General features: G+C 33.1%; 1 protein-coding gene across 3 annotated transcripts; it reads left to right on the top strand.

Moving 5' to 3' along the window:
• Nucleotides 1-373: 373 nt before the first annotated feature.
• LOC131627085 (uncharacterized) lies at nucleotides 374-10943 on the top strand. 3 transcript variants are annotated; one of them, XM_058897924.1, is made up of 23 exons: nucleotides 374-1216; nucleotides 1829-2297; nucleotides 2400-2485; nucleotides 2702-2815; nucleotides 2900-3088; nucleotides 3174-3239; nucleotides 3377-3433; nucleotides 3875-3997; nucleotides 4082-4198; nucleotides 5022-5129; nucleotides 5208-5343; nucleotides 5561-5692; nucleotides 5885-6058; nucleotides 6138-6751; nucleotides 7196-7373; nucleotides 7471-7709; nucleotides 8176-8239; nucleotides 8368-8603; nucleotides 8695-8763; nucleotides 9645-9834; nucleotides 9961-10186; nucleotides 10285-10443; nucleotides 10535-10943. In XM_058897924.1, the coding sequence occupies exons 1-23, from the start codon at nucleotides 530-532 to the stop codon at nucleotides 10638-10640; spliced, it is 4539 nt and encodes a 1512-aa protein (XP_058753907.1). In that variant the 5' UTR covers nucleotides 374-529; the 3' UTR covers nucleotides 10641-10943. The 3 variants fall into 3 exon arrangements, with proteins under 3 accessions (XP_058753907.1, XP_058753897.1, XP_058753902.1); XM_058897914.1 differs by having other exon boundaries at nucleotides 5870-6058; XM_058897919.1 differs by having other exon boundaries at nucleotides 375-1216; nucleotides 5882-6058.
• Nucleotides 10944-15912: the final 4969 nt, after the last annotated feature.

Below are 15912 nucleotides of genomic sequence, written 5' to 3'. Positions count from 1 at the left end.
GAAATCACAAAAAAAACAAAAATAAAAGGTGTGAAAATCAGTAATAGATAAACAAAAACGATTTGGAGGGGTGATTTTGGATCAAAATTGATACTAAATCACCCCTCTTTGAGAGAGAGGAAGGAAAAAGAAGAAAAGCGACGGCTAGGGGTGACGTAAACATACTTGTATACATATTTACTCATTCAAGTACCATTAAATTCATATTTTACTACTACTAAAATATTCATGGGTACAATTTTTCTTTTCCTTTTTAATGGCAACAATGAATGAAATATTTGAGATATTTACTACCATTAATTTTTTTTTATATTAGATACGTTTATAAAAACAAAAAAAATTCCGAAATGGTGAACGTTGGAATATCGGCATTGAATTCATTTTCTTGATTTACCCGCTCTCCTCACCCTACTTGAAATTCGAAATTCAAAACTCTCAAGCAATAGCGAAAGTTGATTCTTCTTCATCATTTCTTTCTCTTCCGTTAACACCATTAACAGTGTGTATTCAACAATAGCTTCGAACAACAATGGAAGAAGGTAATAGCGACCTTCCTTGTCCATCACCCTCACCCTTTCGATCTTCTTCCCTCCTCAAAGACATTTCAAACTTCAAAACCCCTTTCAAAACCCCTAAACGTTCCTCTTTCTCTCTCAACACCCAATCTCCATCATCTCAATACTTCACCGCTTCCAAATCCAAACAAACCACACTCCTCCGTCGCCCTAACAAATCCTCAGCAGCTGCTTCTAGAAAACTCAAAGCATTCCAACTCGAACAGTCTCACTCTTCACGAAACGCACAGATAAAAAAAGAACAATCGCTCAAATCCCTAGCAAAATCCCTAACCGTTTGGCTCAATTTCCTTCTCGAATCACCTGCTTCTTGCGGTTGCGACCTTTCAGTTGCTGGTGTTCAGATCGGAGATGCTTCTCCGGTGGTGACCAAGGGGAAACGTGATAATGTATCGAGGAATTCGGTTGGAGTTGATTCTTTGTGGAGAACTCCCAAACGACAGAGGAAGAATGCTGCATGTTCGTTGCGAGTTGGTAAGGAAATTGTGAATGCTGCGGATTCACAGAGTTCTTCGTTTTTGAGATTAAAGGATTCTCTGAAGGATGTGTGTAGTTTCGATGATTTCAAGCAGAGAATGAGTATTTATTTGAGTCTTGGAACTTGTGAAGATATCTTCCTGGTCATGAATCAAGTTACCAAGGTTTGTTTAATCTCTTTCACGCTTTGATTGAAATTTGAATTATCATGATTCAATATGAAACTCATTTAGCTTTGATTGAAATTTGAATTGTCATGGTTCAATATGAAACAATGTTGTTAAATATGCGGTATAGCGCCGGCATACCGGTATTGCGTATCGGAGTTTTGGCTATCCAAAGCCGGTACTGCATTTCGACTTTGCTACGCTCAGAATGACCCTTTATAATTATTATTTTTATAGTAAGTGGTAGAAAAGGAGAATAGTTATATCTTTTATCACTAGCTAGACTTAGAATTACCAATTATTAGTTGTTTTGAAGTTTGAACGGCTTAACTTTTGAATTTTAAGTAATTTTCAGTTTTTCTTTTTAGTTTTTTGTTGCAATGTTTAGTTGTTTGAACTTCAGCTTTTCAATTTAATATCAAGCTTAGCCAATTTTTTAAGTATTTGTTGATGTAGCTTTTATTTGTGTGTAACATGTTTTATTTTATATATGAATTGCTTTGCGGCTTCCTCTATTTGCCAGCTATGCTATGAAATTATGAAACTCATTTTATGATGTAATCAATGAATTGCTGAATATATGTTCATTTTGATTGTTTTAATTATCAGACTATTGATGAAGGAAGGCTAAATATGAAGGCACATTGCCCAATAGTAACAGATTTTGGGTTGAAGGAAAAAGCAGTAAAAGTCCTTATGTGTTATAATCCAAGCTGGTTGCGAATTGGACTATATATAATATTTGGCGGGGACTCTTTAGTGTCTAATGGGGATGGAGAGTCTAATCAAGATGCTGTATTTCTAAAAATGGTCCTTGACAAACTATTTTTTACACATGAGGATTTAGCAAAAGCATATGCTTATAACAAGATGGTTGAAGGAGTTTATAGGTCTGGTTACTATGAGAGTTTGGGGAATGTGATTTTGAAGAGAATATTGTTACTTGTGCTTATCCTTGATAAAGCTAAATGTCAATGTTGCCTTCCTATTGAGTATGGTATTGATGGATTGGATGGTGGTTCACCTTTATTATTCAAGGCAGAGTTTTGGATTAAATCAAGTAGTCAAGTGATTCAGGGTAATGATGTGTATGATTCAGTGTTGTTTTCTGTTAGTATTTTGTGACAACTGTTTCTACCTTGTAAGTTGACTTTTCTCTCCCTTTTTCATTGGAAATTAGAATTTCTGTCATCTGATGTAATGCGCGGAGAAGGCAATCTTCTAACACACTTGGTTATTTTAGGTTACAAAGTGTCTCACCAACAGGTTAGTTTATCTTCTTGGTGTTGTGCTCATTTACTTGTGAGGTTGTCTATTAGCGGGAGAACATATAAGCTAGCATACGTATGTCTATTAATTTATGACAATTGTAGATGATCCACTCTAATGTTAGCACTCATTAATTTGTAAAGAAAGGCATCTTATCAAGTTCTAGATATGTTTTATGATAAGATTTAATCTGACTGTTTTATGATTTTGCAGGGGCCTCTTGTTGAATACGATTTCCAGGTCAGAGATTTATTCATAGATCTCCAAGACGGACTAAAACTATGTAGAGCTATTCATCTCTTGCAAAACAATTCTTCTATACTCAAGGTATTATTTTCAACCTCAATGTTAATATATTTCTGGATTCTCCATTTATTTTAGAATTTTGATTCACCGTCATTGTGTGGACAGAAAATTGTAGTTCCTTCTGACACCCGTAAGAAAAATTTGGTAAACTGTGGTGTTGCCCTACAATATCTTAGACTAGCTGGGGTCTCATTACTTGATGAAGACGACACAACAATTGCAACAGAAGATATTATTAACGGGGATAAAGAACTTACAATTTCTTTGCTCTGGAACATGTTTGTTCGTTTGCAGGTTTGAGTTATATTTTACCTTAATATTTTTAAGTTCACCTTTGGATTTTTATTACTAACAGTCTCCTGTGTCATTGGATTTCCAGCTGCCTTTGCTGGTTGATAAAACAAGTTTAGTTGGGGAAATTTCTAAAATCCGCGGACTTGGCATGGTATTTTCCATGTTGTCTTTTGATTTAGTTATTACTGATTATAAAAGGAATATATGCACTTCTTGTTTTCTTTCTTTTTCTTTAAGCTCATATCTTGCTTTTATACTTGAATTTTGATTTTCTTCACTACCTTACAGAATCTCGCAAGTGATGCAAATTCTAGTTCTCTGGATTTGCTTTTGAAATGGATTCAGGTAAAATAGTATATCCTTATATCTACCCTGTAGACGATTTCCTTCAGAAATAGACACTGCTTTGAATTGTTCATAATATATAACTCAAATTATGCTTTCTAATCTTCTTAGTACCCAAACACAGTTAACTCTACTGCCGATATCTTATGGTATGATATGAAAATTAGTAAAGGGTGATTATTGAATGCATAGTAATTTTCCTAGATGTTTTTCTTGTTTTACAAGAGGTTCATCAGTAATATTCTTTATGCCAGATTATTTGAGCATGATGTTTCATTTAGTTTTATCTTTTGGTTGCACATATTGTTTTATTCTAAATTGTTACTGACTTCCTGTTGTTCAACCATACTTGTTATTGTGTTACTATTGGTTTCATCTATCGTTACAACAAATATTTCCTTATCTTTTCTGCAATTCATGTTTGCCACTTATTTTTGGCAGACTGTTTGTGACAATTACAACTGTACAGTTGACAGTTTTCATTCCCTTGTTGATGGCAAAGCAATCTGGTGCTTACTTGATTATTATTTCCAGAAGGAACTGCACAGTGTCTGTTCATTAAAGGTCTTCAATTTCTTTAGATTTCTTTTGAGTGCTGATAATAATTTTTTGTTTGTTGGTAAGATTTATTTCTCAATTCTTTTACAGGAAGTTTATGAAAAAGGTGGCAAGACGTCAATCATGTCAGTTAATGAATATTCAGATGCACTGTACAATTTCATATTATCCCAGAAATTGACCATGTTGCTGGGGAATTTTCCTGAGGTAAATACCATAATTTGTGCAAATTCCAACTTGCATACATATGATGGAATTATTGTCAAGACTTGATTCACAACACATATATTGGTAGTACTGATAGAAACACATTACTACTGATGTAGTGTCTAACTGATGTACTCTATAAGTAAATAAATACTAATTCTGTTTGGAACCAATTATTAAGGTAGAAAGTTCGTCTGTTCTCGAGTAATAAAGATTATTTTTTATATCTATGGGGATTGAACCTTGACAGAATCACAAGCCACATAAAGTCTGTTAGAAAAAAAATAAAATTTGACTAAAATGAATTTTGTGATATCTGCATAAGTTATTTTGCCCGCCTAAATGCTCAGGCCACTGGACATGTCCAATTAAGCTATAGACCGTGTCTGGGTTTTGATCTCACCACTTCTGCCCAGGCAGATTCAACTTCTGTCATGTTTGGTTATAAATCTCTTATAGACACCTCTTAAATATACTATACTACACTTATTTATTATTTATGCAGTGCATTAATACTTGCATGAGAATTGCATATTGCATATGTTCATCATCGAACCCTTTTCAAGGTTGGAATAGAACTCTTATATTAGTGAAATAAATTCTGCTGGCATTCAAAATTGCATCAAAATGCTTAATCATTATGGTTGTATTGTATATAATCTATAACCTATAACCTATAACCCACCGTAAGTGTCAAATTAAATCCCCTTGCAAAGTTCACATTTCACAAAGAATGCAATACAAGTTCGGCAGATTTTAAGTTATGACACTATCAATCATCATTTATTTGTAGATGATTGAATTTGGGTATATTATTCTATAGGTACTTCAGATTAGTGATCTACTTCAGCATAATGGCGCTTGCAGTGATCGAAGTGTGGTGATATTGGTTGTTTTCCTGGCAAGCCAATTATTTGTCAAGAAAAAAATGGTAAGCAGAACAAAAATTACACTAATGGTGCTGTCATATTTTGGAAATTATGTAAAATTCCCACTTGCTTTATTCCAGGAACACTTAAATTTTCATAAGCTATTGGGTTATGATTGCGAAAACACAAATCGTAGGAATTTGAGGACTGTACAATGCCATTCAAGTTCTGATTCAGCTCAAAAGCCTTATGCTTCAAATGTGCGTGATGATGAAGGTTTGTTGTTGACTCTTTAGTGGTGTGAAATTTAATTATTTATTACTCCTGTCATTTGTTTGTATTTCTTGTGTGCTAGGCAATATTCTTAATGACTTTGTTTTTGTCAATGAAGAACATCTTAGATTAATTATAAGAAACTAATATTTGGTTTTGGTAATTCATTTTGTATATTTTTTTTTAATTTTAACCTGAATTTTGTTATTTATTAAGATAGATGCCGCAAGAAAATTCAAGGCCATCCAAACTTGGTGGCAAGATATGGCTAATCAAAACAATATTATGCAGCCAGCTGTCTCTATTTTGCAGACATCTAGGGCAACCCAAAGCAACATTGATGTTAGAAGAGGTAAAAGTATTGTGGCTTTCTTACTATTTTTTTGCCAGTGTGTCACCATACATACATTTACCACGATTGACAAAAGCATGATTTATGTTTTACCATATTACAACTTATGGTCACCCATTGTAACTTTAAGCTATACTTTTTGTGTAAATGTTTTTGTTTTCATGTTGACAATTGTAGATTTGTTTTCAGAAGATGCTGCAAGAAAAATACAAGCACATATCAGAGGACTGGTTGTACGGCGCAAGTTTATCAAAATGGTAGATGCTGTTATCCTTTTGCAGACTGTTTTCCGAGCTAGGAAGAAAGTAAGGCTGGAGCCGATTTGCATGATATTCACTGCTGGTCCAATCTGTGATTTCTCATATGGTATTAGTTTACTATTTAATAACATGAATATATTGGCATTATGTTTTATTACTTATTGGCACATTTTTATTTTACACAGAAACATTGAAGCAATCCGAAGTATTTGAGAGGTATGCCACGCTTTTCTATCATAGGCATTATTTTTTGAGGTTGAAAAGGTCAGCACAGCTTATCCAGCAAGCAGTGAGGAGTTGGCTCTATTGGAGGTCTGAACAAGGATGTAGATTAAGTCCTGACCCCATGATTACAGACACAGTGACTGCTGCCACTACTGTTCAGAAATTTGTCCGTGGTTGGATGGCACGATCTAGATATATTTGTGAGCTAGATCAAAAAGAAAAAGATTTAATTTTTTCTGAACAGAAACTTATCTCTGATCTTAAAACAAAGGCAGCTGTTACCATTCAGCTTGCTTGGAAAAACTACATAAGCTGCAAGTCTACAAGGAAAGAGCACTTGTTTGCGACTAAAATTCAATCTAATTTCCGTAGGTGGTTAATGAGAAAACAATTTTTAAATCAGATTCATGCTGTCATAAAAATTCAATCATATTTTCGAATGTGGAAATGTGTGAATGCTATTCAGAACTTCAAAGCCTTGTTTAAGGCGGCTATTGTCATTCAATCTTTTTTTCGTGGATGGATTGCTCGGAAGCATGCTTGTGCTCGTAAGAATCAGATTATTGAGATTCAAGTAAGACGTTTGCTTTTGTTCTTTTCTTCATAGTCTTGTTTCTTTGCATATACTTTGTAATACTTTCTCGCTAAACACAAAAATTCATGAGTTATTGTGGTGTTTGTTGTATGGAATAATACTGTAGCCACCTATGTTAAGTATACATATATATATATATATATATATATATATATATATATATATATATATATATATATATATATATATATATATATATATATATATATATATATATATATATATATATGTTAGAATGCATACATGTCAACTAAAGGAATCCCAAATCAGCTTAGTTGTACTGTCTTCATATACGTCTGTTCCGTGAAATTACTAATTCAATTGTTATTCTAGTCTGGTTTTCTTAAGTTAGAGAAATGCCTTGCAAATTTCTGAGATTTTACTTTTATAATATTATGTAATTTGCAACTTGAATTATTCCAGAGGCATTGCCGCGGTTGGCTTATGAAACGGGATTTCATGTTTCAAAGAGATGCTATAATAAAAATCCAGAGTGTCATTAGAAGTTTGAACTGCCAGAAGTCACTCAATTGTCAGAAAGATGCTGCATTGGAGATCCAGCGCTCCATCAGGGGGCATTTAACACGAAATTGGCTATTAGGTAATTGTTTGATTGTTTAGTTACTGCAGAGCTAATTTTTCTCTAGTTGTGGTTTCATATTATCGTGCGAAGTTATCATCTCGAGTCTGTTGTATAGGTAGTGCTTCCAAGTCACGTGCAGCTGTTACTGGTAGTTGCATTTCAAGACCTGTTGGCTTACGTAGTTTTCAACTTGAAGCATTCATGTGTGCAGTAGTGAAATTGCAAAGGTGGTGGAAGGGTCTCTTGTTGCTTAAACTAATGAATAGATCAGCCGTCACAATCCAGTCTTGTACACGTGGGTGGATAGCCAGACGAAAGGCCACAGTTGAGAAACACCATACTAATGTCATGGAAGTATGATATTCTATTTTTATCATTACTTTTTTGTCACAAAAATCATGATACACTACGCTGCCGCTCATTTGTTTTTCTGTTTATAAGCTCATAGTAATTTGACTGAGCTATTATACTTATAACTTATATATTAATATATTGATTTAAAGATGTGGCAATAACTATAAATGTGGAAAACTATATTATATTACTAAATTTCGCAATTTTTTACAAATTTTTTTCACAATTTTAACTTGAGTAGATATGACCTCTCTATATGATATTCTATGGTTTGTAACTATAAAAGTGATATATATGCATATAGGGCATTGCATGTTGGATCAATCAAATCACTTATGGTGTTACTGCTACTGCTTGTAACTGTTGCCTGATTTCTATGATTTTAATTTGCTTTATCACTAGATTTTTGTTTTCCTTTTTACTATTTGTTTGTTCCTATTTATTACCAAAGTCTCTTAATTGCCAGGAAAATGCCGCAGTGGAGCTCCAACGCTATATTAGGGGACATTTAACTCGAAATTTGATATTAGGTATTATGTTTCCATCTTTTCATCATTTTATATTTTATCTCATTGAGCTTGTAATTGAGTGATTTCGTTGTGTTTTTCATATTTACTATTTATATTGTATACTTTTATTTTGTCTTATTGTGATGTAGGTAGTGCTTCTAAGCTGCGTGCAGTTGCGGCTGGATGCATTTCAAAACCAACTTGCTGTTCTAGTTTTCAGTTGAAACTATTCTTGTTTCAAGTAGTGAAATTGCAACGATGGTGGAAGCATCTCTTCTTACATAAATTGAGGATAAGGTCTGTAATCATTATACAGTCTCAAACTCGTGGGTGGCTAACCAGGCGAAGGGCCAATGTTTATAGACATCATATTATTGTCATACAGGTATTGTATTTTACTAACTCTGTTTTTTATTGTCAGTCGTTTTGCATCTTTGTTACATAAATTAAGGACAAGGTCTGTAATTAATATGCAGTCTCAAATTCGTGGATGGGTAACCAGACGAAGGGCCAACTTTTACCGGCATCATATTATTGTCATACAGGTATTGTATTTTACTACCTTTTTAATATAAGTCATTTTGCCACTTTCATAGATATTAAAAAATGTAATTATTGTTGTATGAAAAAGTGAAATTAAGAAGATTTTTACAAAATTAGCACCTCATTAAGGGTACGAGAAAGATAAACTAAAAGAATTGAAAGAAGAGAATATAATAGAAAAAGTAGAATTAATAATTCATTGATATTGTAAAACGATATATAATTTGGTATAAATTTTTTTTCTAAAATGACATAATAAAAAACAGAGGGAGTAATAGTTATCAACTCATCATCATATACCCCAACGTAGTTCTCATGTATTCTGTTTGACTGCGAGTTTCTGAACCAGCTCTATTGATTACTTCATACTTTTGTGGAAAATTTTGGCAGTAGATGACATAACAATGAGCTCGTCCTTTCCTAAAATCTTCCACCGGTTTTATTGCATCAAGTTGCCTTTCCTAAAACTTCTCTGAAACATATTTTTCATTTCTCCCTTAGAGAAGTGAAGGAAGTAGCAATGGTGTGAGTTACTGTCATGTGAGTTGTAACTTATTGTCATAGGTCCCTATCTAATACAAAGGTTTCATATAACTCCACAATGAGCTCGTCCTTTCTTAAATTCTTCCACCGGTTTTATTGCATCAAGTTGCTTTTTTTTTTTTGGGAAAAATGAAAATTGTGTTATGGGGTTGACTAACTAGTACATAATCTTACCCATTTTTTGCTCCACTTGATTTTTAGTTTATCCTAAAATGTCTTACTATTAACAAGTGCATATTTTTGTATGATGCCAGTGGCTCTTAATCTTATTTTAACTGGAGCCTGAATTTGTAGTCTCTTTGCTAATTTGCCTTCTGTTTTTTGTTATAAATTTTTGTAGTCCCACTGGAAAGGTTACATTGCTCGTAAGCAGTCAACAAAACAGCTAATGGATTTGCGCTTGAGACTGCAAGAGTCTTCCAAAAATGTGGATGATAGCAAACGTCTCATAAATAGACTCTTGGCAGCGCTTTCAAAGCTACTAAATATGAAGAGTCTCAGTGACATCCTTCATACTTGTTCAACATTGAGTGAGGACTAAATCTTATTAAATTTTTAAGTAGATGGTTCCGGAGCATTCAGCTTAGTTTCTTTAGATTTATGCTCTAATTCTATTTCTAATTAGCGAAGAATATAAAACTGATTGGATTTTGCAGATTTGGCGACAGAGCATTCTCAGAGATGCTGTGAAGAACTTGTGGCTGCTGGGGCCATTGAGACCTTGCTACGGCTTATTGGATCACTCAGCCGGAGTATCCCTGATCAAGAGGTTTTAAAGCATGTTTTATCAACTCTCCGAAATCTTGCTCGCTGTCCCCATCTACTGGAAGTGTTGATACAAACACATGGTTCTATACAAACAATCGTCTTGGAGTTAACAAGGTTTCAAATATCAATATTTATTAGTAGTTAGCAGTTGAAAGTTGATATAGAATTCTTGTCTTTTTCTTATAAACTGTAACTTTTAAAACCTGTATCAGGAATAATGAGGAGAGCTTCTTCATTGCTTCTGGGCTTTTGAAGAAAATATGCTCAACTCACCAAGGCGTCAACGCCATAATTAACTCCCCTGCCTTACTAAGGAGACTGCGCAGTCTTGTTGAGAAGCTTGCTAGGAAGGTCACTTATAACCCAAAAAGGTTGCACTCTAGGTCCTTGGAAAATGTGTTTGTTCTAATTAAGATGAAATTTGATTGATGCGGTAAATCTAACTGTTTTTCAAAAATGCAGTAATGTTCGGGGTCCTACTCCTAGTCCAGTTGTTACTGCTAAAGAAAACCCAGATAGAAGATTGAAGGAGGCTACTGAAATTCTAAAGCTTCTAACACACGGTTGAAGTCTTTTCTATTAAGTACTGCTACTTGCAAATCTTGGCATGCATCCTTTCCTCATCTCGTGGATTTTGGAGGGAATTTACTTTACACCGGATTTAAACCTCACATGCACATTACCTATTTTCTGTACTAACAGTAACACCCTAATCCAAGTTCTTAGGTGATTAAGCGTTTGTATAACTGCTTACACATTATATGTTCAATTTAACTAGTAAGAGACCCGTGCTGCCGCACGGGTATTCGAATATTTGATGTATTATATTTTGAATAATATGCATAAATGCTACTCTGAACAATTTTATTAATGATCATGTAAATTATTTATACATGAAAAAATATCAATTTTGAAATAATGATAACTTCATAATATTATAAGAAGCTAACAAATATGTATGATCCATGATAATGAAGACACACGGCACAACAACATTAAGATAATGACCCGTGAGATAAATTAAAATAATGATTAATTAAAAAATATAGTAACAATTTGGAGAAATGAGTAAATTAAAAATTATAGTAACATTTTAATGTATAATATATATTAATTAAAAAATAGATAAACAAATGAGTAAATTTTTAATAATAAAAAACAAACATATAGTAAATTCTTAATATTAAAAAAACAAACATATAGTATAATGTAAGTAACAAAAATAAATTATTTTTGTTAACAGGTAGTATTAAGCATAGTTAAAGATTGTAACAAACTCAATCAATTAATATATGTCATCATAACATTTATAAATATACTCATTCATATTATTTACTACCTTATTGAAAATCACATATCAAATATTCGTAAGAATCTGAAAAGTAAGTCTGAGTAGCCATATTCCCAACCATCATTATCACTCTTTGTACTTCTTTGTTGAAGCAAAGTTAGTAAATTGAAATATGCTTTTACTTCACATTTCTTATTCATTTTTCTACTTCTGATCCATGCATTGTAAAATAGTTTACATGTAGAGAGAAGAATAACACCTACAAACAATCAGAAGAAAAATTAAAAAATAATAATATTACACAGAAAATGAAAATTTGTGGTGGAGATTCAGCAATCTTGAAATTAACTTCTCATCCGATGCCCATTTGTAGTGATGAGATTCAGCAATCTTGAAATTAACTTCTCTCTCTCACAAAATATTGCAATGTTAGTTAGTATCTACAATGTGAGTCAAACAATTTCATTCATGATAAAAGAAAAAGTAATTATGAAAAATTGATTCACAAATACATCCTTAAATGTTTGTTTTTCAAGAAAGGTTAGTCTAAAAACCTATATGATAATCATGAAGAAAATAAAGTAAAATGCATTCAAAGAATATAAAAACATAGGAAAGTGACAGGCTGAATTGTTTTCTCATCTAGCCATTAAAGACCACTACTTTAAACATATAACTCATACACTAATGGAAACAATGCACCAATTGATACAATTTCTGTTGAACAAAAACACAGTTTTAAAAGTTCCATTCTTAAAATAAATAGAAGAGGACTTAGATTTCAAGTTATGTAATCATAAATAGAAGAGAACTTAGATATATTTTGTGAAAACACTATTAAGAGCATATTTTTCTAATAGACCAAGTCTGCCAAAATAATAACATTGGTATGTATCAAATAGATTTGCAGGAGCTAAATTATGAACAATTTAACTATGGTAGTGATTTGCAAACAACCAAACTATGAACAATCTAAATATCTAAATGAAATTTATTGTCCAACTTTAAGAAATAAAATAATAGCATATTCCTTAATTTAACCATGTCTCATTACTCAGACAAAAATGACATGATAGTAACTCCTCCGCCCAAATTTGAAACCTTGGATATACCTACTAAATCATTTGTCTTGTTTAAGAAAATCATTTACCTGCATTATGATACATCTCTATTAAACAAAAATGCAGTCTAGTAGAGTTATCATAAACAAATCAAATAGTAGTATAGATTGATCACTAATTCGTGAAAGAACCAGAAACAATTCATCCACAATACTACATATTATGTTAAGCAAAAATTATAGGAGAAATATAGCACCTGCACACAAATCTTTAATCTGCAATCACTTCCAAATGCTTGTGTAAGGAAAAATTATAGGAGAAATATATCACCTGCATATATTGAGATTTCATTAACGTAACATCACTAAGTGCTTGTGTAATAAATAATAGTAGTCAATTATAGTATTCATCATAGGTTTCAAAAGCATTAGATGCAACAAAACAAAAACTAATGTTAAAATTCATAATCTTCTCAGTTAAAATCAATAGAAACCCGTAAAGATCCATATGATTACCACACACTGTTTAGAATTACAACAGAAGAAAAGTGGTAAAAAACTTAAGATTAGAAGCTGTGAATTCATCAAGAGTAAATATACAAAAACAACCCAGTGAATTCATCAAGTATAATGGTAAGGTTCAAAAAATTCATCAAAAATAAAAGTTGAGACTTTAAACTTACTTATGAAAATCTTGAGGAAGAACATACCTTGAGTTTGATGTTGAATGAGGAAAAATTAAATCTTTGCAAGAAAAAAAGTAACTGTGTTGAAGACAAAACAGAGAAATATTAGAAAAATCAAAACCCTAAAATTGAAATTCAGAAAAAATCTAAAACCAACAAAATCAACATAAACAACAACAACAAAAATACAGAACCAACCAAGTTTTTCTATTGAATCTTTTTCTCACCAAAAATAACCATGATAGCTATGAATCTACCTTTGTTTCTCTTCCATTGAGCAAGAAGCTTGAGTTCTTCAATTTCCTCTTTATATGCCTGTAAAAAGAAAAAGCAAGCAATAGCAAAAAAAACTCAGAAAGGTTGATTCTTTAGTGAAAATACCACATACCTAACTTTCTCATGTTAATAGGAATATAAACAGGTTGGAGAAGGAGAAATGATGGTCGTTCTTAACGAACCCGTCGGAGATGGAGTAACATGGTCGACATCGAGGTTGTTCGAAATAAAATTTCAATCGGTTCATTAGAAAGACCGTGGGATGAGGAGTACGAAAATGGCTTAGATTTTTTTATTGGAGGTGGTGGTCGTAGATAAGGTGAAGAAAGGGGACAGCGGCGGCGGCGGACTTAGGGTTTAAAGAGAAAAGAGAGAGCAAATTAAAAATAGGAAAGAGAATAGGGGAGGAGAGAAAGAGAGAAACGTGAGAAATGGGGGAAAAGATTTTAGGAAAGTACAAAAAGTGGGTGGCAAGTACAGATATTTGTGAAGCCTGGCCAATGAGAACCACACATTTGGCAATTTGTATTTTAGAATTTGTTAATTACGGGAACATCCTTTTGTAAGGGAAAGAAAATTTTGTTAGAAGGATAAAATGGTCACTTTGGTCAATTTATTAGTATTGAGTAGATAGTAGATATGAAGATATACTATTCTTGATTTACTCATTGGTGGGTGTAATTTATCTTTGGAGGGAGTATTGTGAAAAAAAATAGCCAATTAATGTTTCATCCATATCCACGAAAATATTGTTTATTGAATAAAGGACCGAAGACACCGGCTTTGGGAAAATGAACTAAAGTCACCAAAGTTGCACATCAGTAAAATCACTGAATCCTTTCTCCTTAGGATTAACAAACTTTGAGAATGATGTTAGGAATAAACAAGGAATGTTTGGATAAATATTGAGGTCAATTTTCTTTTAGACGTATTAGTTGTTATATTAGTATTTGTATTTTCAGTTTGAACTATGATTATTTAACTCATACAATTTCATGTTATCATGTAATTTTGGTTCTTTGTAAAATTGGTTCATCATTTTTTAAATGGACTGATTTAAACTAGGAAAAATGTTTTAAATCATATGAATAGTGCTACTTAACTCTAATTTTGGTGATAGTAAGGGTGATATCGGTAGTGATTGGGATGATGTAAACCAAATGCTTCAAAATTAACATTCAGAAATGTAAACCACTTTTGGTCTACACAATGGTGCAAGAACATAGATTCAAATACAACATTCTCTATTTACAATTGTTAGATACGTATCTCGGTCGACATTGAATTTCATCTCACGAAGCGAAGCAGGCTGAATAGACAGATACGAATTCGACAAAGTGTGGATGCATAGTTAGGAAGATATTAGGTCTTCCATGTGCTTGTCTCATTGCAAAAAATATAAAGATTACTTCTCCGATACGTATGGATGAAGTGTACATTCACTGGAAAAGACACTGGTTTGATGATGATGGTGTGATGAAGGATGGTAAAGTCAGTATAAGCATCCAGAGCGAGTGAGAAATAATCCAAGATAGACTTGCGAAGGCATATGACACCATGAAGTTGCACATCAAAGAGCAGTTGAGGAATATTGCATATTCGAAAACCGCATATTTGAAACCTCCTTCACAACTGGTTAAAACCAAAGGTGTCCTGAAAAAAGGTAAAACTGACTCACGATGACCATTCAACAAAGTAGTCTCCATCGTACTTTGAACATGTTGATTCATATTTCTCGGATTCTCCAACTCCAAAATCTAAAAAAAGTGTTCAAAAGGGTGCTCGCATTAGCAAACCACATCCACCACCACTGATGCTCGGGATTGAAGTCATTGATGAAATGTCGTTTTTTATGCACAAACACATTGAGCCGATTGTGAATATTAGGGATGATGGTAAATGTGGTTATTAGACTGTATCTTAATTGCTTGGTAAATCAGAGGAGGATCACCCACTTGTCCGGGTCGCAATTTTGAAAGAGTTGACGACGCATAGGGAATTTTGCACGAGGTTATACGGTTCCAAAAAAATTGATTCAATTCAAAGTGCACTTGTTCCTTGTTGTAGTGGTGAGGTACCGTTTTCAAAATGGATGCGCTTCCCTGAAATGGGTCACTTGATAGCAAGTGCATATGACAGAGTGTGTATCAATCTAACAAGACATAAGTTATCTTAGGCATTTTTTCCATTACGCAGTGGTCCACCTAAAAACAATGTCGGATGCATCATGTGCATAGGATTTCTTCCAAAGGGTCTACATTTTGTTCAGGTTTATTTGAAACTTGGGTGTCCAATTCCAACTACATCGATCGAATGGACGGCACATTCAACAATTGAGGCAGAAACTTGGTCGGATCAATTACGCAGAGGATGATAAAATTCACCAAGTTGATGAAGCTTGAAAGAGAATCAAATAAGGAAATGTCGAAACCAGAACCAGCTGTAGATGTCTTCGTTACAAAATCTTTTGATGCACTTTAGATTGAAATTTGATATATTTTTTTGTACATATTAATTTCAATACGAT

The sequence above is a fragment of the Vicia villosa genome, linkage group LG1 (genome assembly GCF_029867415.1).
Source record: "Vicia villosa cultivar HV-30 ecotype Madison, WI linkage group LG1, Vvil1.0, whole genome shotgun sequence".
Taxonomy (NCBI): Eukaryota; Viridiplantae; Streptophyta; class Magnoliopsida; order Fabales; family Fabaceae; genus Vicia; species Vicia villosa.
This window is presented reverse-complemented; position numbering and strand designations above follow the sequence as displayed.

Bases quoted from the DNA above. Each gene is read 5' to 3' on its own strand.
- LOC131627085 (XM_058897914.1), top strand. From the start codon at position 530: ATGGAAGAAGGTAATAGCGACCTTCCTTGTCCATCACCCTCACCCTTT. The intron at 2,298-2,399 runs GTAATGATGTGT...ATTGGAAATTAG, and splicing joins AAGTAGTCAAGTGATTCAGG to AATTTCTGTCATCTGATGTA. The intron at 3,089-3,173 runs GTTTGAGTTATA...TTGGATTTCCAG, and splicing joins ACATGTTTGTTCGTTTGCAG to CTGCCTTTGCTGGTTGATAA.